The sequence below is a fragment of the Podarcis raffonei genome, chromosome 9 (genome assembly GCF_027172205.1).
Source record: "Podarcis raffonei isolate rPodRaf1 chromosome 9, rPodRaf1.pri, whole genome shotgun sequence".
Taxonomy (NCBI): domain Eukaryota; kingdom Metazoa; phylum Chordata; class Lepidosauria; order Squamata; family Lacertidae; genus Podarcis; species Podarcis raffonei.
The window spans coordinates 5,221,540-5,246,193 of NC_070610.1; the positions used below are offsets into that span (position 1 = coordinate 5,221,540).

General features: G+C 40.9%; 1 protein-coding gene across 4 annotated transcripts in view; it reads left to right on the forward strand.

The window, feature by feature from the left end:
* Window positions 1-24,654, forward strand: part of HTT (huntingtin) — a 115,047-nt gene that overhangs the window by 59,994 nt on the left and 30,399 nt on the right. For all 4 annotated transcript variants that reach the window (XM_053403377.1, XM_053403374.1, XM_053403376.1 and 1 more), the window contains 11 exons: window positions 879-1,001; window positions 1,313-1,551; window positions 1,839-1,981; window positions 3,159-3,366; window positions 4,418-4,559; window positions 7,541-7,720; window positions 14,766-14,942; window positions 16,090-16,166; window positions 19,542-19,680; window positions 21,039-21,161; window positions 22,931-23,141. In XM_053403377.1, coding sequence (XP_053259352.1) covers window positions 879-1,001; window positions 1,313-1,551; window positions 1,839-1,981; window positions 3,159-3,366; window positions 4,418-4,559; window positions 7,541-7,720; window positions 14,766-14,942; window positions 16,090-16,166; window positions 19,542-19,680; window positions 21,039-21,161; window positions 22,931-23,141 — 1,762 coding nt within the window. The remainder of the gene's footprint in view (window positions 1-878; window positions 1,002-1,312; window positions 1,552-1,838; window positions 1,982-3,158; window positions 3,367-4,417; window positions 4,560-7,540; window positions 7,721-14,765; window positions 14,943-16,089; window positions 16,167-19,541; window positions 19,681-21,038; window positions 21,162-22,930; window positions 23,142-24,654) is intronic.

Sequence of the window (24,654 nt, forward strand, 5' to 3'; positions counted from 1 at the left end):
TGAACTCCTTGAACTTTGACGGCGGCTTCTAGCCTGGTGAGCGTCACCAGTTCCCATTACCTAGTCAGAGGTTTGAGGCTACTCTAGCCTTGTCACCGAGTCTGTACTTCAATACATATATCTTCCTTACTTTCAAGTAGGAGCTCCTGTTGTCATGTTTAGAGCAAGAGCCAGGGCATACAGGACTTTTAGGTATATAGGGGGTGTTATCCAACTAAGTCAAACTCAGAGCAGTCCCATTGAAATCAGTGTCATGTCTAACTCTTTAAGTTCACTGATTTCAGTGAGTCTACTCTGAATATCGTTTACAAGAAACCCACAAGGCTTGAAAATTCCAAATGCGTGAAATGTTTAAATACAGGGAACTCCCCCTTTACTCGGGGGTTGTGTTCTGGGTCATTGTTTGTGTCAGCGGTCCCACATAAGCCCGTTCCGCCAAAAGGGGCCCACATGTCGCAGTCGTGCATCACTTGGGACGTTTGCCAAATGGTTGCTGCCTGTATGTGGCAAATGTAAATCAGTAACTTCATAAAGTCAGGTAAATGCTCCCAGCTCTTAATATTTCTTTGTGAAAAAGTGTACATTCATGGTATGCTTTAATGCCATGCTGAGATTTGTGTTAGAAAGACTAAGCATTAGAATTCTGTCTGATTAGGTTGCTCTCAGAAATTAATAATGAGTTCAGCATTTATTTATTTTTATTATTTTTATTTTTATTATTGTTATTTAACTGATTTTGTAGATTTTTTGACATTATTATTATCATCATTATTATTATTAGAAAAAGCTAAAAACGGAGAAAACAATAATTAAAAACAATTAAACATAATAATGTTGGTGATGACAAAAATGGGATTTATGTTTGTTTTTTTAAATAGATGCACATAGATTCTCATGAAGCTCTGGGGGTATTGAACACTTTATTTGAAATTCTGGCACCATCAGCCCTCCGACCAGTGGACATGCTTTTAAGGAGCATGTTTGTGACTCCCAGTACATTGGTAAGCATCATTTTTTACTTGGCAAGATGTGAGTGGAAAATCACAGAAAGCTAAAGCAATCTGGTCAAAAAATAATGGAAGGGGGAATCATACACTCCTGCCCCCATCAGTATTTTCAACTTTACGTACAATTTGTTGATTGATTGCATTTACCTTTCTGCCAAGGCAGTTTACAATTTAAAAATACTAAAATAAATAAAAATAATGTTGGCCCTTGGAGGGGAAGGGAGGCAGTTCAATTTGGGCAGGCCCTGATGTTGTCGTCTTCCTTCATCACTTTCCTTCTTTTGGGGTTTTTCTCTCACTGGTAGGCCTCCGTGAGCACTGTGCAATTATGGATATCTGGCATTCTTGCCATTCTTCGTGTTTTGATTTCACAGTCGACAGAAGACATTGTTCTTTCTCGTATTCAAGAGCTCTCCTTCTCACCATATTTAATCTCCTGCAAAACAATTAACAGACTACGAAATGGTGAAACCATTCTTACCTCAACTCACGAACAAACTCTGGAAGAGCAAGATAAATATCTGCCTGAAGAGACATTTTCTAGGTTAGTCATTTTTTGTTGTTGTACAATTTCCTTATAATACATACTGGGATAAAGTGTGTATTTATTAGAAAAGGAGACCTGAGACATCCCAGAATTTTATAGTAACCCAACAATGAAATCTTACTACGGGCAAATATAAGTTATTTATTTATTGTGTCCATACATTTGTGTGTGCACTTATGGGATTCTTTTTCCCCTCCAGGGCTATGTTGACAAATAGATCTTAACCCTATTTTGTTCTTTACTTGGGGAATTACATGATGCTTTGTAAAACTCCCTCTCCCTAGGTTCTTGTTGCAGTTAGTGGGGATCCTCCTGGAAGATATCACTACCAAACACTTGAACGTGGATATGAATGAACAGCAGCACACATTCTATTGCCAAGAGTTGGGCACATTGCTTATGTGCTTAATTCATACCTTCAAATCAGGTATTGCCCTTCGGATAATGTGTGGTCTTACATTATTGTGTCAGCCATTAAAATAATGGCTTTACTTTGGATTTACAGTAGCACCTCGGGTTACGTTACCTTCGGGTAACGTAAACTTCAGGTTGCGAAAGCGGCAAACCCGGAAGTATTTGACCGCGTTTCGCCCCATGTGCATGTGCAGAAGCGGTTTACCACCGCGCGCATGCGCAGAACAGTGATCCTCAGGTTGCGAAAACCCAGGGATCCAGCTGGACCTCTGGAAGGGATCATGTTCGCAACCGGAGGTACCACTGTGTTTTGGAATGAATCCCATTGAACAGTTCTGTTTCCCTTGTACCTGAATTTAAAAACTTGTTTTTTAAATGGTACTGTTTAAGGTAGTTCCCCTGAGAAAATTAGAGTTCAAAACCTTTCAAATTGAGAGAGAGAGATAGCTTAGTTGGTAGAATGTGAGACTCTTAATCTCAGGGTCCTTAATTCAAGCCCCATGTTGGAGAAAAAGATTCCTGCATTTCAGGAAGTTGGACTAGACGACCCCCCCCCCAACTCTTACTCTGTTATTCTATGAAATGAACTAGCGCTGTTGGGGTGGGGGGGACTCTGCAACCCATAGGTTGGTGCACCCAACGGGCCCTCTGCCCCACAGCTGGACCTCAAAACAGATTTCTGTTAGTACCAGTAAGGGCCTTCTTTCAAGCCTAACTGCAGTGTGTCTATCACAGCTGAGGAAGGTTTCAGTTTAGGGTAATCTCTGAGTTCTCCTTGGAGAGGTTTATGTCAGAAGGATGGAGGGGGGGGGCACACAATTATGCAGCCATGCCCCTTAACAAAGGGTATCTTGTATCTGGGCCTCATTGCTTTCCACTGATCATGTTTTGAAGAAAATACTCAGTGATATTTGGAGAGCTTTGCATTTCGCCAGGATAGGGTATGACTAATTACAGTGAAATGCACTGCTAAAAATCAGTCAAAAAAAGATCCTAGGAGTACTTTTAAAAGTTTTTTTTCTGGAAGCATGATACTTAGAAACTTCATTAACTAAGAAATATTTAAAATTCAGATTGATAAGAATTAAATATTTTAGTGGTCTAAACCATGAGTTGTCAAATGGATCTCTGTTATAATGTGCTATTTCTAATTTTGTTTGGGCTTTTAAAAACCATTTTCACTGTTTTAGGAATGTTCAGAAGAATCACAGCTGCAGCCACTAAGCTCTTTACAGGAGATGAGTCAGATGGTGATTTCTACACCCTTAAAAGCTTGAATGATCTTGTTCAGTCCATGATACCTACACATCCTTCTTTAGTCCTCCTGTGGTGTCAAATCTTACTACTTGTTAATTATACAAACTGTAGCTGGTGGTCAGAAGTGCATCAGACTCCAAAGTAAGACTATTTTTCATAGTGGTAGAAGTATCTTGTTAAGCATTTTTGTGTGTTTATATTGTAAACGGCCCTGTGATCCTCAGATGAAGGGTGGTACATAAATTTAATAAATACAAATTGTCCATAGTTCGTTCAAGCAGAGTCCTTAATAGGGGTTGGCAACCTTCAGCCCATAGCTATCAACTTTTCCCTTTTCTTGCAAGGAATCCTATTCGGAATAAGGGAATTTCCCTTTAAAAATGGGAAACGTTGACAGCTATGCTTCAGCCCATAGTATGATTTCACTTGCCCCTGGCCTAATTTCAGAAGACCTCTGCTAGTAATCACTGTACCTCTAGGAAGATGGATCTGTTATCCCTTGGCCCTCTGGGTGGAGAGGAAGACAGGAAGGTGTCAGAGAGTACAGAAAAGGGTGACTAGTTACCTGTGGTCCTGCCCACAATTGGCATCAGCCCTGCCCACAACTACAAGCAGCATGCAACTTCAATTTCTGATTTTGCCTGCTTCGAAGTGGTCCTCCACCCTCTGTGTGTCTCTCTCCTTGTACTCTTGGTTACCTGTTTGTCCTTATCTGGGTGTCTTGTAGTATGTAATTTATTTATTTTCAAAGGGATCTTGCTTGTTAATCTGTGTGTGTTTTTCTTTTTGCTATTGCCTGTCTGCCATTTTCTTTTCCCCTGTTCCTCCTATTATTCCATTTTACTTGTTAGCCCTTTCTCTTGGGTTCTTGTCTGGGGGGTAGGGGTGGGGGTGGGGGTCAGTGAAGATGTTTGTCTGGTGCGTCCCGCCGCCTCCACTCTTCTCAATTTACTAAAAGAGGATCTAGGAAAGCTCCGCCAGCTCCCTTCTCTTCCTCTCACCTTGTACAGAGGGGCTTAGATAATAGAAGACTTGTCCACCTTTAGAAGAAAATGATAAATTAACTGCATAACGAAGGGTTGTTGTTCAAACTGGAAGAAAGTTTGACAGTGTTGTTTTCTGGAAATCAAAGTCTCCATTTAGGAGTAAAAATATTACCCCCCTCTCTCTCCCTTTCCCTCGCCCCCCGCAGAAGGCACAGTCTTTCCACTACAAAATTGTTTAGGCCTGAGAAACATGGAGATGACATTGAAGCAGATTCTGAATCCAGACTTGGTATGTGCAATCGAGAGATAGTCCGAAGAGGGGCACTCATCCTTTTTTGTGATTATGTGGTAAGTTTTGAATTATTCAAAATAATGCCGCTGCCCCTCCTATGGCAATGACCTACTTTTAATTTTGTGTATTTTGTCTGTGAACGTTTTGTGTGTAAACTAGTCGGTTGTGGTGATTATTTATTTACTATTATTATCCTATTCACATGTAATTGTGATTGAAAACTCTTCTGGGCAGAGACCTGTTGCCTTATGCTGTTAAGGTCCATGTACTCTGTGTTGCTGCTAGATAAATAATAACTCCCAGAGAATACCTTTAGTGATTTTGAAGCATAATCTTGCATATAAACATTTTATGTATTTGTGGCACTGCCATTTTCTGTACTTTCTTCATTCCCAATTCTCTGCTTTCTGACAATTATCCATTTTGGACATCAGAGTGTCAGGACCAGGCACTCTGCCTAAATATAGTGTCGAAGTTTAACCTTTTATTTACAAAAATTGAGCAGCTCTCTGCCCTAGACAGCTTCTTAAAATTGCTGGACATTTCAGTATTTCCATCCCCCCCCCTGAAAATGTAAATATATGCAATAGTTAGTTTCTTTTCAAACCTAAATTTATTTTACTACCTTAACAACATAAAATGCATCATTTTAACTTGGCATATAAAATGATACTACTTAGCATATTTATTAAATTCACAAGGAATTCTATGTATATTTACTTAGAAATAATAGTCCCAAGAAAGCCATCATCAGATAGCAGCCTCAAAGTTGCAAATGCCTTAGGCTCCAATCTTGTACACACATAAAAAGGTAAAGGTAAAGGCACCCCTGACTGTTAGGTCCAGTCATGGACAACTCTGGGGTTGCGCGCTCATCTCGCTCTATAGGTCGAGGGAGCCGGCGTTTGTCCGCAGGGAGCTTCTGGGTCATGTGGCAAGCATGACTAAGCCGCTTCTGGTGAACCAGAGCAGCACACAGAAATACCGTTTACCTTCCCGCCTATTTATCTACTTGCACTTTGATGTGCTTCCGAACTGCTAGGTTGGCAGGAGCAGGGACTGAACAACAGGAGCTCACCCCGTCAGGGGGATTCAAACCGCCAACCTTCTGATCGACAAGTCCTAGGCTCTGTGGTTTAGACCACAGTGCCATCCGCGTCCCATACTTTGGAGTAAGTCCCACTGAACCCAATGCAACTGGCTTCTAAATAGGTAGGTGTAGGATTATAGCAGATTATGTAATTTGAGAGAAGTGAAAGTTGACCACAAGGGAGGGGTGAGGTCAGAAGGCAGCAGGTGTAGAATTCTTGTTTCTAGCATCTCCACACTACATCATAGGTCAGAAGAAGAAGGTAACAGTTCACAAGAAAAAGAAGACCCTATAGGCTCCTCAGAAAGTTGACAGCACTCTCAAGGTTAAGAAATGCATCTTGGATTTGAGTACAGAAAGTGGCCATTTTAGGTGCGCCCAATATGTGCACGACTGCATTGAACCCAAAAGTGACTCAAAAAGGGGCAGAACAGGATATTTGCAGGCTTTTTCAATGGTGTTTCAAATATACGCAATTTCACTTAGATACACGGTGCCTTGGAAGGTAACCCCCACATAAATTGGAAGTTGCCTGTATTGTATATGTCTACCGTATGCACTGGAACTATCATTTTCTAATGCTGTAGATTACCTTACATAAGAAATGTTATGCTATACATTTTGAGTTACTAAACCCCAGTCTTGAAAACATTTCACTCATTTGAAAAGATGAAATGTGTAAAAAAACCCATTTTCCTTTGACAAAAGTTGTGGGGTGGGAGTTCTCAGGTGAGGAAATTTTCTTTTCCTGAGTGTTTCCTCTCCCACTCCTGAGCTTTCACATATCTATTTTATTTTTACTTATTTATTTATTAGATTTATATACTGCCCTTCTTCTAAAGACTTTTGTTTGTTAGTAAAAGGCGAAAGATTTATACGATCTGAAAATAAACCAGAGTATTTTTGTTAGATATGTCCTCCTTCCAGGATTTAGTGCATTGATTTTCTCCCAATGGACATCACAGTCAGGATTTCTGCCATTAGCTCATTCTGTTCTTGCCTCCTCCATAACAAGTAGTAGGGCTGTATTCTGAGGTTTAATAAAAAACACTGCTCCTAAGATAATTTTGCCTTTAATCTTAAACAGTGTCTACATCTAGGTGAAAACGTAGCACCAAGTCTACCTGATCTCCACTTAAATACTGTGGTTTCTAGTCCAAAGAGGGAAGATTGTCTCCCTTATTTTCTCTACAGATGTTCTGTTACAACAGGGGTGGTTGTGGCCAGAATCAGACACACAAAGCCTTCCAGGCCCCATCTTCCTCTTCAGTGCAGCTCTGGGCTTCTGGGAAGAGGTTTAGTTCTGCCCAGCAAGACTCGTGTTCAGTTGTCGTGTTGGGCTAGGTGCAGAGGTTTAAACCTCCCCAACAAACCCAATGATGTGATGAGCATGACTGTGGTGTGTGCATTCATTCATTCAGCCTTTATTGGCATAATTTAGACAATAAAAACCATCCATAAAACATTGATAATCCAGACATATTAAACACATAAAACATATTAAAGACTCACTAGCCACTATTAAGTAAGATTAAGAGGTGTGTGCATGTCTTTGTGGTGTGCTCTGTTTCATGTGCCTGCACACATATGAGAAAGAGTGTGTTGCATATATGTATACATGTAATGAGTGCAGGGCTCTTACATGCTCAGTGGCCACTTTGGTAGCAGAAGACCTTCAGAGGGTTGGCCAACTTTAAATGTAGTTCTCTGAGTTAGGGTATCGGTAGAGGAATTCACATGTAGAGATGTCATCCATGCAACCTTTATGATTTCATAGACTCATCGAGTCATCTAGTCCCTTCCTGCAAGTGGGAATATTTTTTCCAATGTGGGGCTCAAACCCAGAACCCTGAGATTAAGGGTCTTATGCTCTACCGACTGAGCTATCCCAGTTGACAGTTGGCATTGCCTTAGAATTGATGAATCAAATTCTTTTTCCTTCCATAGTGCCAAAACCTGCATGATTCTGAACACTTAACCTGGCTGACAGTGAATCACGTTCAAGATCTTATTAATCTCTCCCATGAACCACCTGTGCAAGATTTCATTAGTGCCATTCACAGGAATTCAGCAGCGAGTGGACTTTTCATCCAGGCTATTCAGTCGCGGTGTGAGAACTTTGCAGCTGTAAGTTGTATAAAAATTCCCTGTTACCCTTTTCTGTGACCCTTATCCTCACCTTGGGATTCATCTTCTGAGCCCCATCCGCAAAAGCCCTGTGCAAGGATTTCTGCTTGCGCAATGGGGCTTTCCTCCCTCTGCTTCCCTTGTGCACATTGCACCTCCCAAAATTGGCTCGGGTGTGTGTGTGGCATGGGCAATGCTGGATCAATAAAAAAATACCATTCTATAAACCTAAATTTTAAGGGGGAGTGCAACCCTGTCCAGAATCAGCTGAATACAGTCTCCCTGCTTAGAAACGTCGCCTGCTGTACCTCACGTTACGTAACCCTCTGGTTACGTAAACTTCAGGATGCGAACACAGCAAACCCGGAAGTATTTTTCTGGGTTTTGACGCACGTGCATGGGCAGAACAGGCACCTCCGGTAGCGAAAACCTCAGGATCTGACCGGAGCTCTGGAACAGATCCCATTCGCAACCGGAGGTACCACTGTACTAGTAATTCTCTCTTAGCTGGATTCAGATTCAGTTTATTAGCATTCATCTACCCTATTGTTATCTCCCAGCACTCCTGTTCAGAGTATCTTCTAAATTAGTCAGGATTAGATGCTAAAAAGAGGTAGAGTTGGGTGTTATGGAGGGGCAAGGTTAACATAAAGAGAAACTCAAGGAACTGGTGTGTAAATTTTTGGGGTCCGTGCCTTTGTTTAGTCTGTGCCTGAGTTTAAGCTACAACTCCATTAAGGAATGATTTGTTTTGTTCAGAGCTGTTCAAAACTTTCATATGTCGACTTCCGGAGGCGGCGCCATCGGTAATGGCGGATTCCCTCCAGCTGTGAGGGGATTACTCCACGGAAATCGGGTCCAACCGCGACGGCGACGCGGGGACCCTTTAGGAAACTACAGGCGGGAGAAGCCTGTGTTCGTGGGACTCAGCGGGCACCTTTAGCGCCCCCCCTAACGGCGAAGGAACCCCATAAGGGGTCCCGGAGCAAAACGGGGAGACAGGCGCGGTGCTGAGAGCCAACTGCTTCCGTGGAGCGAAGCCGCACAGCCGTTGCCGGAGAGCGCTGACCTTTTTCCTGGGACAATTTGGCTAACAAACAACTACCCGTGAGTAGGTCAAGTTCAAAGACCCGGGGATTCAAGAAAAAGAGGATTAATTTGGCACTGAAACGGGAAGGCACAAACAGGAAGCCCGCCTTCCTTTCTGTATATAGATCAAAGCAAAGACTGATTAAGCTAATGCTGGAGAGTGGGGTTTAAAAAGGACTTAAATCCTAACGTCAAATTAAAAGATTTCCCTCCTTGAATTGCAGGAGAGGGGAGGGAAGAGGGGAAAATATACGTTGCCTGCAAGAAAAGTGGAGGAAAAAGGAGTAAAAGACCACCACTTAATCCTTGGGAACGGACTGCCAGGCTAATAAAAATGCTGTACTGAGAATCGCACTAATTATGGACAATGTTACTTTGTGACAGTTAACTCTGCAAGTGAGACACTTTTACTCTGAGGGTTATTTTGAATTTGGAACTGTTGCTCTTCTCTTTTGTAAAAGGGGGACTTTGGAAAATCTGAAGAGAGAACTTATTGTAACACTATTGATCGCTACTGTGTCCCCCTAGAGGAACTTTGAAATTGTTGCAACTAGCCAGGGGATTTTCCACTCTCGACTGGCCTGGGAAACTTTCATAGCAAAACAAGTTTTGACCGTGGGATTGACCTTGACTTCCAGATTCCTAGACAAAGTGGCATGGCAGACTTGCTTCAGGAAAAGACAACAAGATCGGGAAAGGTTAGACAGCAGCAGACTAGTGTAACGCAGCAGCGTACAGCATCCGTATCTGCCTCTGCATCTGTATCTGCCCCTTCTGCATCACAAGGAAAAGACTCTGTACAAGGGAAAGATCCTGCACAAGTTGGGCCTAAAGGAATGGCTACTGAAGAGGGATTCACTTCAGTATTAAATAAAATTTTTGAAAGTTTGGAAAAATTAAGTAACCAAGTCACTGAAGCGACTACTAAAATTGACCAAAATACTACTAGTATTAACAGTTTGGGGCAGAAGGTGAACTCAAACACAGAAGCTATTGAAAGACTGTTGCAAGAATCCACTTCGAACCAAAAGGCAGTTGAGGAAGCAAAGGAAAAAGTGCTGGCGGTAGAGGAAAAGATTCCACCTATATGCAAAGAGCTTAAGGACCACCGGTCGCTTCTGTCTATGATTGAACTTAAGGAAAAACAGATTAATCTGAGAATCAGGGCGGTCCCTGAATTGGAAAAAGACAGTTTGAATGACTTTCTTACGAAGGAATTTGCAGAATTTTGGAATTTGGATGCTAAGCAAGACTTCAAGATAGTAAGTGCTTTTAGACTTGGAAGAGGAGGGAGAAAGAACAGAGCGAGAGACTGTTTGGTTACCCTCCGAACGAAAGAAGAAAGAGATAAAATATTGAGCCTGTACTTCCAGAAGACCTTGGAAATAAATGATTCAAGAGTGGAGATATTCAAGGATATTCCGAAATACTTATTGGATCTTAGAACTAACTACGGAGATTTGGTGGCCTTGCTGAGAAGTAACAGAATTGCTTTTAGGTGGGAATTCCCTCAAGGCCTATCCTTTACCTTTAAAGGGAAAAAGTTCAAAATAAGATCAGTGGAAGATAAGGAAAAATTCCTGAGAGATTACGAAGAAGACCTGCAAAAAGAAGCTCTAGAAGGGCTAAGAGCTTTAAAACCAGGAGTACTGGACATAGTACCACCATCTTCGGGACTGGACAAATTAGAAAAAGTGATACCACTGTCGGAACAAGAGGAATTACTGGGAGCAGTTGGAGGAAAGTAGAATAAATACACCATGTCTCTGCAATTACTAAGTTGGAACATTCACGGACTTAACTCCCCGGAGAAGAGGAGGAAAGTTTTTCATTTATTGAAAAAGGAACAATTGGACTTAATTTGTTTACAGGAAACACATGTGATAAGGCTACACAGGAAAGTATTGATTAATAAAAGATTGGGACAAGAGTTTATTTCATCGAATAAGGTTAAAAAGAGAGGAGTTGTAATTTACACCAAAGAGAGCCTGTCACCGAAACTTGTTTTTAAAGATGATCAAGGAAGATTTGTAGCAATCGAAATTCAATCACAAGGAGAAAAATTTTTAATAGTAGGAGTTTATGCACCAAATGAGGGGAAATCTGAATTTTTAAAGAAATTGCATGAGACATTGTTAGACTACATGGACTACAACATTATTATGATGGGAGATATGAATGGAGTGGTATCTACAAATATGGACAAGTCGCAGAGACAGATTGTAACGAAAGATGGCAGACTACCAAAAACCTTTTTTGAACTGACTGACAATATGGACTTGATTGATATTTGGAGAACTAAAAACCCATTAGGAAGAGAGGGAACATTCTTTGAAGCCAAAATGACATGGACTAGAATTGACCAAATATGGATAACTAGAGGACTGGCACCTAAGACTCGAAAAGTGGAAATTTGCCCAAAAACTTGCTCCGAGCATAATGCTGTGAAAATGGAGATGAAACTAACACCAATCGGTTCCTTCAGATGGAGGATGAATGACACCTTATTTAGAGACCAAGAGGTTGTTAAGAAGGCCCAAAAAACCTTGAGAGACTATTTTGAGATAAATTTGAATACTAGTATTGAAAAAAGAATAATCTGGGACGCAAGTAAAGCAGTTATGAGGGGGTTTCTGATCCAACAGAATACAATAAAGAAGAGAGCCCAAAATGAAAAAAAAGATAAAATTTTGGAAAAAATAAGAGGGTGAGAAGAAACTAAGAGCGAAACCAAAGTCACAAGAGATTCTGAGAGATATAAAGTTATATCAAGTGCAATATATGAAGATGATGAACCAGGAAATTGAATGGAAAATTAAACAAATGAGACAAAAGACATTTGAATCGGCTAATAAATGTGGAAAATTGTTAGCTTGGCAAATGAAAAAAAGACAAAAGCTCAATACCATCACTAATTTGGAAGTGGAAGGAAAGAACATTCAGAATCCAGTGGTAATTGGAAAATGCTTCCAGAGATATTTTAAAGAATTATATACACAAGGGCCACAGAAAGAGTTTGATATAGACCAATCTTTAAAAACAAATGGATTACAAAAAATCTCGCAAGAAAATAAGATAATGTTGAACTATAAAATTACAGAACAGGAGGTAGAAGGTGCCATTCAGAATATGCAGTTGGGTAAATCTCCAGGGCCGGATGGCTTAACCTCAAAATACTATAGATCTTTGAAAGATTACTTAATTCAGCCACTAAAGGAGGTTTGTAATGAAATTTTGGAGGGGGAAAAAGCGCCAGAGTCATGGAAGGAAGCCTACATTACACTTATACCGAAAACGGAGTCTGAAAAGACACAACTTAAGAACTACCGCCCCATATCCCTGCTTAATGTGGATTACAAAATTTTTGCTGATATTTTGGCTAATAGATTAAAAAAAGTATTAGTGGAAGAGATACATAAGGACCAAGCTGGCTTTCTCCCAGGTAGACACTTGTCTGACAACACGAGGAACATAATTAACATTTTGGAGAAGTTGCAAGTGAACATTAATACCAAAGCAGTTTTAATTCTTATAGATGCGGAGAAAGCCTTTGACAATATTTCTTGGAATTTTATGAAGAAAAATCTTCAGGGAATGGGGGTGGGTCAAGGGTTTGAAAATGGTATAAGTGCAATTTACTCAGAACAAAAGGCTAAGTTAATAGTCAATAATGTGATGACAGAGGAATTTAAGATAGAGAAAGGGACACGACAAGGCTTCCCAATTTCCCCATTGCTTTTTATTTCGGTCCTGGAGGTTTTGTTAAATATGATTAGAAGGGACCATCTGATTAAAGGTATCCAGGTCGGAGCCAAACAATACAAATTGAAAGCTTTTGCAGATGACCTAGTTTTGACGTTACAGGAGCCAGAATCTAGTACAAAAAGAGTATTAGAATTGATTCAAGAATTTGGTCATGTGGCAGGATTTAAGTTGAACAAGTTAAAAACTAAAGTTCTTGAGAAAAATTTTACACCGATTGAGAAAGAGAGGTTTCAGAAGGAGACAGGTTTAACATTAGTTAAGAAAGTAAAATATCTGGGGGTTAATATGACTGCTAAGAACTTAAACTTATTTAAAGATAACTATGAGAAATGTTGGACAGAAGTGAAAAAAGACCTAGAAATATGGTCAAATTTGAAGCTTTCCTTGTTGGGTCGAATCGCAGCTATAAAGATGAATGTATTGCCAAAAATGTTGTTTCTGTTTCAATCATTGCAAATTTTGGACAAGATGGACTGTTTCAAGAAGTGGCAGAGAGACATTTCTAGATTTGTCTGGCAGGGCAAGAAGCCCAGAATAAAATTTAAAATATTAACTGACGCAAAGGAAAGAGGCGGATTTGCCCTGCCAGACCTTAAACTTTACTATGAATCAGCAGCATTCTGCTGGTTGAAAGACTGGCTGCTTCTTGAGAACACAGACATTTTGGACCTAGAAGGCTTTAACAACGTTTTTGGGTGGCATGCATATTTGTGGTATGACAAGGTTAAAGCACATAAAGCATTTAAAAACCATATTGTCAGGAAAGCATTGTTCAATGTCTGGATAAGATACAAAGACTTATTGGAAAATAAAACCCCAAGGTGGTTGTCACCAATGGAAGCGAAGGCTCAGAAAAAGCTCAATATGGAGGCCAAATGGCCGAAATATTGGGAAATATTGGAACAAGAAGGAGATAAATTGAAATTGCAGAGTTTTGAGAAATTAAAAGATAAAGTGCGAGATTGGCTTCATTATTATCAAATAAGAGAGGCCTATAATTTGGACAAAAAAATTGGCTTCCAGGTGGAAAAATCAAAATTGGAAACAGAACTGTTAGATCCCAAAACTAAGACACTTTCAAGAATGTATAACTTGCTGTTAAAATGGAATACGCAGGACGAAACGGTTAAATCTGCTATGATCAAATGGGCACAAGATATTGGTCATAACATTATGTTTGCTGACTGGGAACAGTTGTGGACCACCGGTATGAAATTTACGGCATGTAATACCTTAAGAGAGAATATTATGAAAATGATATACAGGTGGTACATGACACCAGTCAAGCTTGCAAAAATATATCATTTGCCCGATAACAAATGTTGGAAATGTAAAGAAAATGAAGGTACATTCTTTCACCTTTGGTGGACGTGCCCAAAGATTAAGGCTTTCTGGGAGATGATCTATAATGAAATGAAAAAGGTATTTAAATATACCTTCCTGAAGAAACCAGAGGCCTTTCTCCTGGGCATAGTCGGCCAATTGGTGCCAAAGAAGGACAGAACTTTCTTTATGTACGCAACAACAGCAGCAAGAATTCTGATTGCAAAGTATTGGAAGACACAAGATTTACCCACGCTGGAAGAGTGGCAGATGAAGGTGATGGACTATATGGAACTGGCGGAAATGACTGGCAGAATCCGAGACCAGGGAGAAGAGTTGGTGGAAGAAGTTTGGAAGAAATTTAAAGACTATCTACAGAAATATTGTAAAATTAATGAATGTTAAAATGATGATTGGATTGAATAGGGGGTATTAGCAATAAAGTTAATAAGAATATGCAAAAATGAATTGATAACGGATGAAAATATAGAGTTATAATATGTTAAGATATAGAGTTTAGATAAACGAAAGAGGGTAAGGATTTGCTGATTTGATTATTTAAATGGGAATACAAAAAGGGGAGGTGTGAGGAGGTCAAGGAAACAAGCTAATGAGTTTAAAGTAACAAAAAATGGATTTGTTTTTAATTCTTTTTTATCTATTCGTTTTTTGTATTTTTCTTTTTCTTTTTTCTTTTTTATGTATCTTTTTCTTTTTATATGTCTTTTTTGTATTTTGTAAACTTATGTTTTTGTAAAATCTTAATAAATATTTTTTTAAAAAACAACAACAAAACTTTCATATGTCATTTGCTTTTCGGTAGTTTAGTATGAAAAAAGCCTTGTAATTTTCTTTTCTCCCTGTTTAGCCAACTGCAGTAAAGAAGACTCTACAGTGCTTAGAGGGGATTCACCTCAGCCAGTCTGGTGCCGTCTTAATATTGTACGTGGACAAGCTTTTGTGTACTCCATTCCGTGTGCTGGCTCGCATGGTCGATACTCTTGCTTGCCGTCGAGTAGAAATGCTTTTAGCTGCAGCGGTGCAGGTACCACATGCATTGTCATGTCTATGTATACTTTTGTTTGTCAGTGTTTCTGATACAGTGCAGTATTCTTAAATTTAATTTGCATTCAGTCTGCCTGTGAAGTAAATTGTGGGAACAAAATTATTTACCATAGGGAGACTTGACTGTGTCATGTGCAATGTTGTATATAAACATAGCTATTTAAATACAATGAGAAGGGGAGGGGCACAATATATTTAATGTGCACATCGTATTTTTCGCACCATAGGACGCACCGGACAATAGGACGCACCTTGTTTTAGAGGGGGGAGAACAAGAAAAAAAAATCTCCCCCTCTCTGCCCAGCGCCCCTTCAGCGAAGCGGCAGGAGGCGCTGCGCAGAGAGGGGGAGAATTTTCCCCCTCTTGTTTTCCCGCTCTAAAACAAGGTACCGTTTAAGGTGCGTTCAGTCGCCTTCAGTGCGTTCAAGTCACCTTGGAAACCTGGAGATCGAGAGGGGTCGGTGCGCACTGACCCCTCTCGCTCTCCAGGCTTCAGGTTCCTTTCGACCTGCTCTTTGGGGCTGGCGGGGGGAAGCCCCCCACCAGCCCCAAAGAGCAGGTCGGGGAGCAGCGGAAAGCTTCTATGGCTTCTTTAGCCCTGCACGCGCTCTCCCAGCTGGAGAGGTGGCGCGCGGCTAAAGAGGCTCCTGCCATAGTCGCGTGTCACCTCTCCAGCCAGGAGAGGGTTGCGGGGGGCTTCTTTAGCCCCGTGCGCGCTCTCTCGACTGGAGAGGTGGCATGTGGCTAAAGAGGCTCCTGCCATAGCCGCGCGTCACCTCTCCAGCCAGGAGAGGGTCGCGGGGCTATGGCGTCTTCGCTCCATAGGACGCACACACATTTCCCCTTCATTTTTGAAGGGAAAAAGTGCGTCGTATAGAGCAAAAAATATGGCAAGTCTCAAGGCTTTAAGTAGAAATACATATATCTAGTATCTAAAAAACTTCAGTTTAAGAGAAAAGTTAAGTTATTTCAGTTCATATTTGCGGGCTTAGGTAAAATTAAAGTAACAAACAATGATTAGTGCTAACCACAGTTTCTTGGCGTTCTTCTTAACTTATCATAATGTATGTTTTATTTTTCATTTGCCAGACCTATACAAATGTATTGTCTTTCTTGTTTTTGTATAGAACAGCACTGCTCAGTTACCAGTTGAAGAGCTGGATAGAATTCAGGAATATCTTCAGAATACTGGCTTAGCACTCAGGTAATGCATTAGTGATGCTGTATTCTTGCAATATGGAATCTGACAATCTTTCAAAAGGTATTTTGCATAAGTCCCCCCCCCCCGCCACAAACAATAAGTAATTGCATTAAACAGCTTCCTGTGAGAGAACCTCTTAGTAGTTCTCCCCAAGCTTTGCTTAAACCAACTTTTTGTCCCCCACCCCAACCAACAGGGGGACATGGTTCCTTGTCCCTGTCATCTTTGAATTGTTCCAGTTATTAAAATGGCTGTAATATTGTGTATGCCTTCTGTGAGGTGCATACCCTCCAACATTTCTCTGATGAAAATAGGGACGTCCAATTCTATAATGGTAATTTTACCCTTTATACCCCATGCATCTTTCCTGGGTTGCCCCAGCCAATCTGGGCAGCTTCCAACATACATAAAAAACATAATAAAACATTAAGCATTAAAAAAACTTCCCTATACAGGATTGCCTTCAGATGGTTCAGCGGTCTGATAACTCCATACCTGTCAACATTTCTCCAATGAAAATAGGGGCATCCTAAGGAAAAGTGGGACATTCCAGGATCAAATCAGAAAACAGGATGGCTTTTCTAAATCAGGGACATCCCTGGAAAAAAAGGATACTTGGAGGGTCTGGAAATGGGATAAGTGAACTTGTTTCCAAGTCCAGAAGATGGAACTCTTTTGCTTACCCTTAGGACTACCCCAGCTAGCATTGCCTGCCCAAGTGGGGATGGAAAAGTCCACTGCCCCCACAGTTTTCTTCTATAATGTTCATTTAACATACGGTTTTATCCTGATCCCATTTCTTCAGTATCAACTCCTCAACTCCGAACTATTTAGATTTTAGCTATGGATTGCTTACATACTACAGAATGCTTTTTAATTGTGTCTTATATTGTTAATCTTGGTAGCCCCCTGCTATTTTTTTGTAGCCAGTAGAACTAGAACAGCCTCATGTTTGGCCTCTCCACTTAGACACAGCTCCCTTTATCAGAATCCATACCATTGGATTGCACCAGAGGGAGAAGTGAGATGTCAAGACACACTCCATTGGGTTGGTTGGAGCCAACTATCATATTGTTGCTCACCAAGCACTGACTATTCCCCTTTTTAATTTTGTAATAATACAAAAGAGTGTCCAAATTTGCTTATTGACCTATCCTCTCCTAGCTCCTTTTTTCTTTTGTATCTTGCCTCTTAGATTGTAAGCCTTTTATGAAATAGGTAAAGGGACCCCTGACCATTAGGTCCAGTCGTGACCGACTCTGGGGTTGTGGCGCTCATCTCGCTTTACTGGCCAAGGGAGCCGGCGTACAGCATGACTAAGCCGCTTCTGGCGAACCAGAGCAGCACACGAAAACACCGTTTACCTTCCCGCCGGAGCGGTACCTATTTATCTCCTTGCACTTTGATGTTCTTTTGAACTGCTAGGTTGGCAGGAGCTGGGACTGAGCAACAGGAGCTCACCCTGTTGCAGGGATTCGAACCGCCAACCTTCTGATCGGCAAGCCCTAGGCTCTGTGGTTTAACCCACAGCGCCACCCGCGTCCCTTTTATGAAATACAAACTACCTTTTCAAGAAGTTTGGAGCAAGTGGGTATATAAATGTAGTAATTACAAAAATAGAATTGTTGGAAGAGGTTAAGTGTATTTAGTAAACAAAGACTGAACTTTTTAGCTAGCATAAGGAAGTAAAAAACCAAGGAGGCTCCATCAGACCTCCTCTCCAGTGTCATCTGGAAGCAGCCATTCCAGCAGTAAGAGAGCTGGGAAGCAGGGCTCACTCTATTGTCTCTGCTGCGTAGGCCAACCCTGTAAGGCCTCTAATCTCCATCAAGGGTCATCTGAGGGCAGCCACTCCATCAGGGGCCTCAGCAAAAGAGGTAGCTACAGAAGGCTCATTTCTCCAGCTTTATTGGAGGTCCAGCTCTGTCAGCGGCCTCCTGCCCCTGAACCATACTAGATGGTCAACATAGGAACAACTGTTAGAAAATGGTGCCCTGTTTTTTATTTTCCTCTTCCTTCCCTGTCCCTTTTTCGTTGTGTGTAATTTTTTTTAGGTTGTAAGCCTGCAGGTGAAGACTGTCTGAATGTAAGCTGCTCTGGGAGTTTTTGGGATTGATGAGCAGAGTACAAATACTCTTTAAGTAAATAAAATAAATTCCAACACAAATTTATATTGGAAAATAGAACATTTATTTCCCAAACCTAATCTCTGGCACAGTACAAAGAGGCGGAACAAACATGTGAAAGTAGCAACCTCAATTTCTGCCTGTTTGTGTAGGGAAGAAAATAGTTAAATCATTTAGTTAAGTTGTCTTGAAGAGAAACTGTTAGAAGGAAAGAAAGTAAGGCCATGTTTGACGTGATTGGAAGAGGGTAAGCAAGGGCAAGCAAGCTACGTTACAGGTAAGAAAACATTTGGAGACATCAGGAAGACTTGCGAGACTTAGGAAATGTAACAATTCATACAGTAGAAGCTTTAGAGAATTGCAGATTAAGCACTTGTGCATAGCTGATGGTGTAAAATAGGGTAGTAACAAAAGGGATTAATTGTACATGTCAAAATGTGTAAACCATTAATTGGTTAGTGTTACTTTAAAACGGAATAATCTAATGTAATGAAGGGGAGGGTTTGATGATTTAATGCTACTATATTTAGGTGTGTACTGCGTTTAATTCCTTTGTAGAGACTTCCACATAAGGGTTTGTACCTTGCACATGCAATCAACAAATGCTAATGAATTCTTTATCTTCTTATTGACCTCCAGTGAGGGAACCTTCAGATTAACCTGCCTACCTCCATCATAGCTCTAACTGTCCCATTTTCCCTGGAGTGGGAGGAGGTACCTGTGCACATCGGTGGAGCGCATATAAGTGCCCCATGCCCCATTATGCCCCCGTTCTGCCTTCTTCTGGGTCCAAAAGGATCTGCGCTTTGGCGATCGTGCATCAGTTGGATGCACCTAAGGTGGTTGCTGCCGGTAACAGCAAAGCTCTTTCTTTTGGAAAATATTTTTGTTGTATTTTTGTACAGTAATTCAAAAACTAGTTAGGAAGAGTGCTCAAGGATATAGAGCCTTTCTGTTCTCCTCTGCAATTCCTTCTGCAGATTGAGCTACCTTGAACAGAACTCTAGGGCACACTGAGTCTATTGCCTCTCATTAGGAGGAAGGTTTGAGCCTGCTAAAATATATTACTTCCTGCTTTTTAAGCACATCCTGCTTTTTAAAAATCATATATGGAAGTGTTGTGCTTAATTTATCAAGTGCACCATATCTCTTGTACTGTTGAAATTGTTCACATTTATCCCCTGGAGATGTTACCAGAAAGTTTTTGTCTCTCCTAGACTCTGCATAATTTGGTTGCATTTCTTTTTTCCAGACACCAAAGGCTCTACTCACTCCTGGATAGGTTTCGTCTTACTGTAGCACCAGAAACAAGGAGCCCATCATCTTTGGTTACTTCACACCCACTAGATGGGGAGAGCCAGCCTGCTCTGGAAACTGTAATTCCAGATAAAGTAAGGCCGTGTTGTAGATTTACTGTAATTATAATTTTATTTTAAATGTACAGGTAACACTTTTCAGTCTAATAAACTTAGTAAATAGATGTGCATTTTTCTGTTCTAAATGCTAGAGATTGGTTAAAAGCAAGAATCTGTGTGTGTTGTTCAAACGTTAAGGCTTTGCACAGCAATTTCATGATTCCTGCTTCCATATTATAGAGCAATTGTATTCAGAGACACTTAGAATGTTAAAATGTTCTTTTTAGACATGCTGTCCTTAAAATTGGGCCTAATTAATTTTTAATTGATCATTTTTGGCAAGGCCTCATCAAAATAGGATGCCTAGAATCAAATACAGTATTCTAAATAAGGACAAAATAGATAGGTCTTGGTTTACACACACAGACACACAGACACACACACCTTAAAATGCTAAGAATGTGATTCTTTTGTTGTTTGTGGGGAAATGGTTTTGTTCGAGCTACAGAAAGCAGTCAGAAATGTGTGGATTCCAGTGCATTAAAAAAAGTATGTCTCCATCTAGAAGAAGATGGGGTTTTGCTGTAGAATGATTGACCTCTCAACTTCTCAATAGCTGACATACAGTCGTAGTAGAGAGTGCAGGAGGAGGGTGGACTCAAGAGGAGAAAATGGTGACTCTGATATGGTTAGAGGAACTGCTAAGACCTGGTTAGTCTCTGGAAGTCTCTCCTGAAAGTGTCAAAGGCAGTGTCTTTTCTAGCAGATGCATCCCTAGATTCCATCCAGGACAGATTCCTGGTGGTCATTACAGTGGTGTGCAGATACTTGTGAGCCTGTCATTGGAAGGCTGAGCTCCTGTCTTGGAAAAAACTCTCCAGGCCAACTGACGGAGCAGGCAGCACCTTAGTCAGGGCAAAAGGAAGCTTCACACAGCAGTTTTTCATCTTGTGACCTACCTTGGTGGCATAAGTGGACCTTTTTGCATCGCAAGACAAGAACCAAGTGAATCAGACTTTTAAAGGGTTATCAGAGCATTGTAGCACCGCTTGCCCTGTTTGTGCTGACAAAATTCTGATAGGGTCCATATGTCTGGTGAACTGCTACTTGCTCAGAATTGCCATTCTCTTCTTAGTCTGGCATTTGAGGCTTCTGTTGGTCACCCACGATGGTTGTCTTGGATGCTGTGTGAAAGAGGAAGGGTGGGGTCAGTCCCCTCACCAATAATTTAGGATTGTATTATCAGGTAAATACAACCTTGGTGGTAGCAAGCACATAAGTATGCATATGATTTCAACTTTTGAGTACTTTTTAGAAGCTTGATTTAAAGCAAGATAGTTTTATCTCTTTTGTTTTTAAGTATGTGTAGTTGATTGACACTCTTTTCTTGAAAGGACTGGTATGTGTCACTAGTGAGTTCACAGTGCTACACGAAGTCAGCCTCGGCTCTGTTAGAAGGTGCAGAGTTGGTGAATCGGCTTCCTCAACCCGAACTGAGTTCTTTTATGCTACATAAGGTAATTAGTTTGCTGTCATTACAAAATAAAGGGGGGTTTAATGTATACTTTTATGAATCGGCTTTCCTTTTTCAAAATAATCCACACAAAAATATAAATCCAAGTATAAAAATATGATTGAAAACAAAAGTAACATGCCACATATCTTCTTTTTTAATGCAGCTATTTTGGAACATAATAAACTCAATAAAATATACTTCGTGTTAGATGTTAAGGGTGGAAGAAAGCCCTGAGAAAACTGTTCAGTAGTAGTTTAACTATTTGTTTTAGATTTCACTGGTATTGTATCCCTCCCAGATGCTCAATTTGACACCATTATGATACCATTTATAAAACATCACATTTCTAACAGTGAGAAATTTTCTGCAGAAAAACATAGTAGTAAAATCATTTCCACTCCATATCACTGTTCCCAACAGTGGATGCGCTGCCTAGTTTTGGTCAGCCCTTCTGGCTCCTCCTTCTCCTCCTGCAGTCCAGCCTCCCCTCTTGGCAAGTTGATGCCCTCCCTCCGTTGCTTAGGAATCCCTGTGCGGCATGGATAGGAAATGACAAGCAGCCAGTGAGGGTGCCTCCCCAGCTCCTAAAGGCAACAGATCTCCCCAGCTGCACCCTCCTGCTCCTCATCTGACAGCAACTGCCCCCTAGCCTCTCAAGTCTGTTGGGACCACGGGGCTCATGGTGGTTGGCCACTGTGAGAACAGGATGCTAGATTAGATCATGACCCTCTGGGTCCCTTCCACCTCTACAATTCTGTTACTGTATGACCATTGGCCTAATCCAGTAGGCTATTCCTACAGACCCCTTCACAACAAGGATTTGATGTGTAAGCTTCATAATAGAATATGTATTTTTAAAATATCCAAGCTTAAATGAATTTGGGGAGCTGAGCCTTCACTTCAGGGAATAGATGGTTACCTTCTTTTTTTAGAATCCAGACACATGAAATCTTTTATCAAATATCCATGTTTTTTCTCTCTTGTTTAAATAAAAACTTTGGACGTTTTAAAATATTCATTAAAATTATTACTAAGGCTAAGTAAGGGCATGCTTACTTGGAATTAAGTCACTGTGACTTTATTAGTAGGCAGCTTTGTGACTAATAGGCTGCCCTGAGCAATAGCTAATTAGTAAATTGTTTAAAAGGAGCAAAGGTTACATATTTGCCATCTTGCTCAATGGAATTTTAATAAATTATATCTTGTATTTTACAAATATAGAAACATCCATAGATTTCATTCGATATGCCATTTATTTTTACGTATGTAAATCAAACTCAGTTGGAGCACTGAAGCTGTGTCTCCCTTCTGCACACACACACACAGAGCACACCATTACATACAATTGTGGCTTGGTGTAAATTCTGATGAAGCGCTTGCCGCTATTATGAGGTGCATTAAGCTTATGCATTAAGCTCAAGCCTATATGTATATGATCTAAATACATTGTGAGTTTTTTGCATCAGGCATAATTACTCTTGTTTTCAGAGTGTTGTGATAATCTAGTCTTGCACTAGGTGTCCTCCATTTTGTGGATGTACTTTGGGCCAAAAGGCCTAGACATCTGTCTGCTGTATCTCAGCTTGACAGGAACTGATAATGTAAAATTTTCAACAATTTATTTCAATTCCAACTTGACTGACAATCACTACATAACCAGGCTAGCACTTTAAATCATATAGGCTTGTTAGAATTTCTAGTTTTCCTTTTCTGTGTGAAAATGTTTTTGTTTTTTTGTGTCAACCTTTTATCCATCATTTGTTCTTTCAGGACTTCAACCTAAGCCTTCTAGCTCCATGTTTAAGTCTTGGCATGCATGAAATCTCCAAAAATCAGAAGAGCCTTTTTGAAGCTACCCGTTGGGTAACTCTCAGTCATGTGACAGCTATCGTACAAAAGCTTCCCACCAGTCACCAGGTTTTTCAGCCATTGCAGCCAAATGAAACATCAGCATACTGGAAGAAGTTGAGCGATATTTTTGGTAATAGAAGTAGAGAGTATTTACTTTTATAAAGCAGTTGGGTATATTGCAGCATTCTCCCAACTAAATCTGTAATAATAATAATAATAATAATAATAATAATAATAATAATAATAATAATAATAATAATAATAATAATTTATTATTTATACCCCGCCCATCTGGCTGGGCCTCCCCAGCCACTCTGGGCGGCTTCCATAAAAACCAAAAATACAGTAAAATATCACACGTTAAAAACTTCCCTGAACAGGGCTGCCTTAAGATGTCTTCTGAATGTCAGGTAGTTGTTTATCTCTTTGACATCTGCTGGAAGGGCGTTCCACAGGGCGGGCGCCACTACCGAGAAGGCCCTCTGCCTGGTTCCCTGTAGCTTTGCTTCTCGCAATGAGGGAACCGCCAGAAGGCCCTCGGCGCTGGACCTCAGCGTCCGGGCAGAATGATGGGGGTGGAGACGCTCCTTCAGGTATACTGGACCGAGGCCGTTTAGGGCTTTAAAGGTCAGCACCAACACTTTGAATTGTGCTCGGAAACGTACTGGGAGCCAATGTAGGTCTTTCAAGACCGGTGTTATATGGTCTCGGCGGCCGCCCCCAGTCACCAGTCTAGCTGCCGCATTCTGGATTAGTTGTAGTTTCCGAGTCACCTTCAAAGGTAGCCCCACGTAGAGCGCATTGCAGTAGTCCAAGCGGGAGATAACCAGAGCATGCACCACTCTGGCGAGACAGTCCGCAGGCAAGTACCCCCAGTAAACTTTTCCTTCCCCGTCAAATCAATAAGCCGTGTGAGATCAGCCTGCAGAAAGCTGAGGACTGTTTTCCTAGCAGGTTATATGGAGAAAGGAAATGGAAGTGAGACCATGCTAGTATGAGACCACCAGCATTTATTTTGCATCTTTAGTGAGGTCAAAGGATGATGAGTTGATCCTATTTCTGTTGAGCCAGTGTCATGAATTCCCACACTTCTGCCTGGAATTTACATGACTTCACAGAAACGTTCTTTACATGCTGGTTCATGTACTCCTGAGCAGAGCCATGAGAAGGAATTGTTTTTGTGTTTTCAGTACATACCTCCTCAGAAGAAACCCACAAGCTATCCCAGTTGGCCTGATTTTGGCACCCCAGTTTCCCTGCCTGAAGTAGTGGAGTATCTTTTCAGGTGGGAGGCTTCTGAGTGGGGCCTGTGTTGCCCACATAACTCCAGCATAGTTTTTAGCTACATGGAAGCTCATTTGCCGTCTATCTACTGTAGGGTCGGTGAGACCTGAAGGACCCACCTTTTGAGGGACCTCATATAGACTGGAGGACCTCATACCTAGCATGAGACCCATGTTGTTTTGACACATCATCTCACTAGTCTGTAAAAAGAATAGAGAAACATGATGCAGGTTCATGACACAAACTCTTGTAGACATCACAATAGGAGACCTGTGCCTACAACTCTCATTAGGCAAGCTTGAAATTGGAAAATGAGAAATTCAATGGGAGAAGGGGGAAGAAGCATCCGAATTAATAAG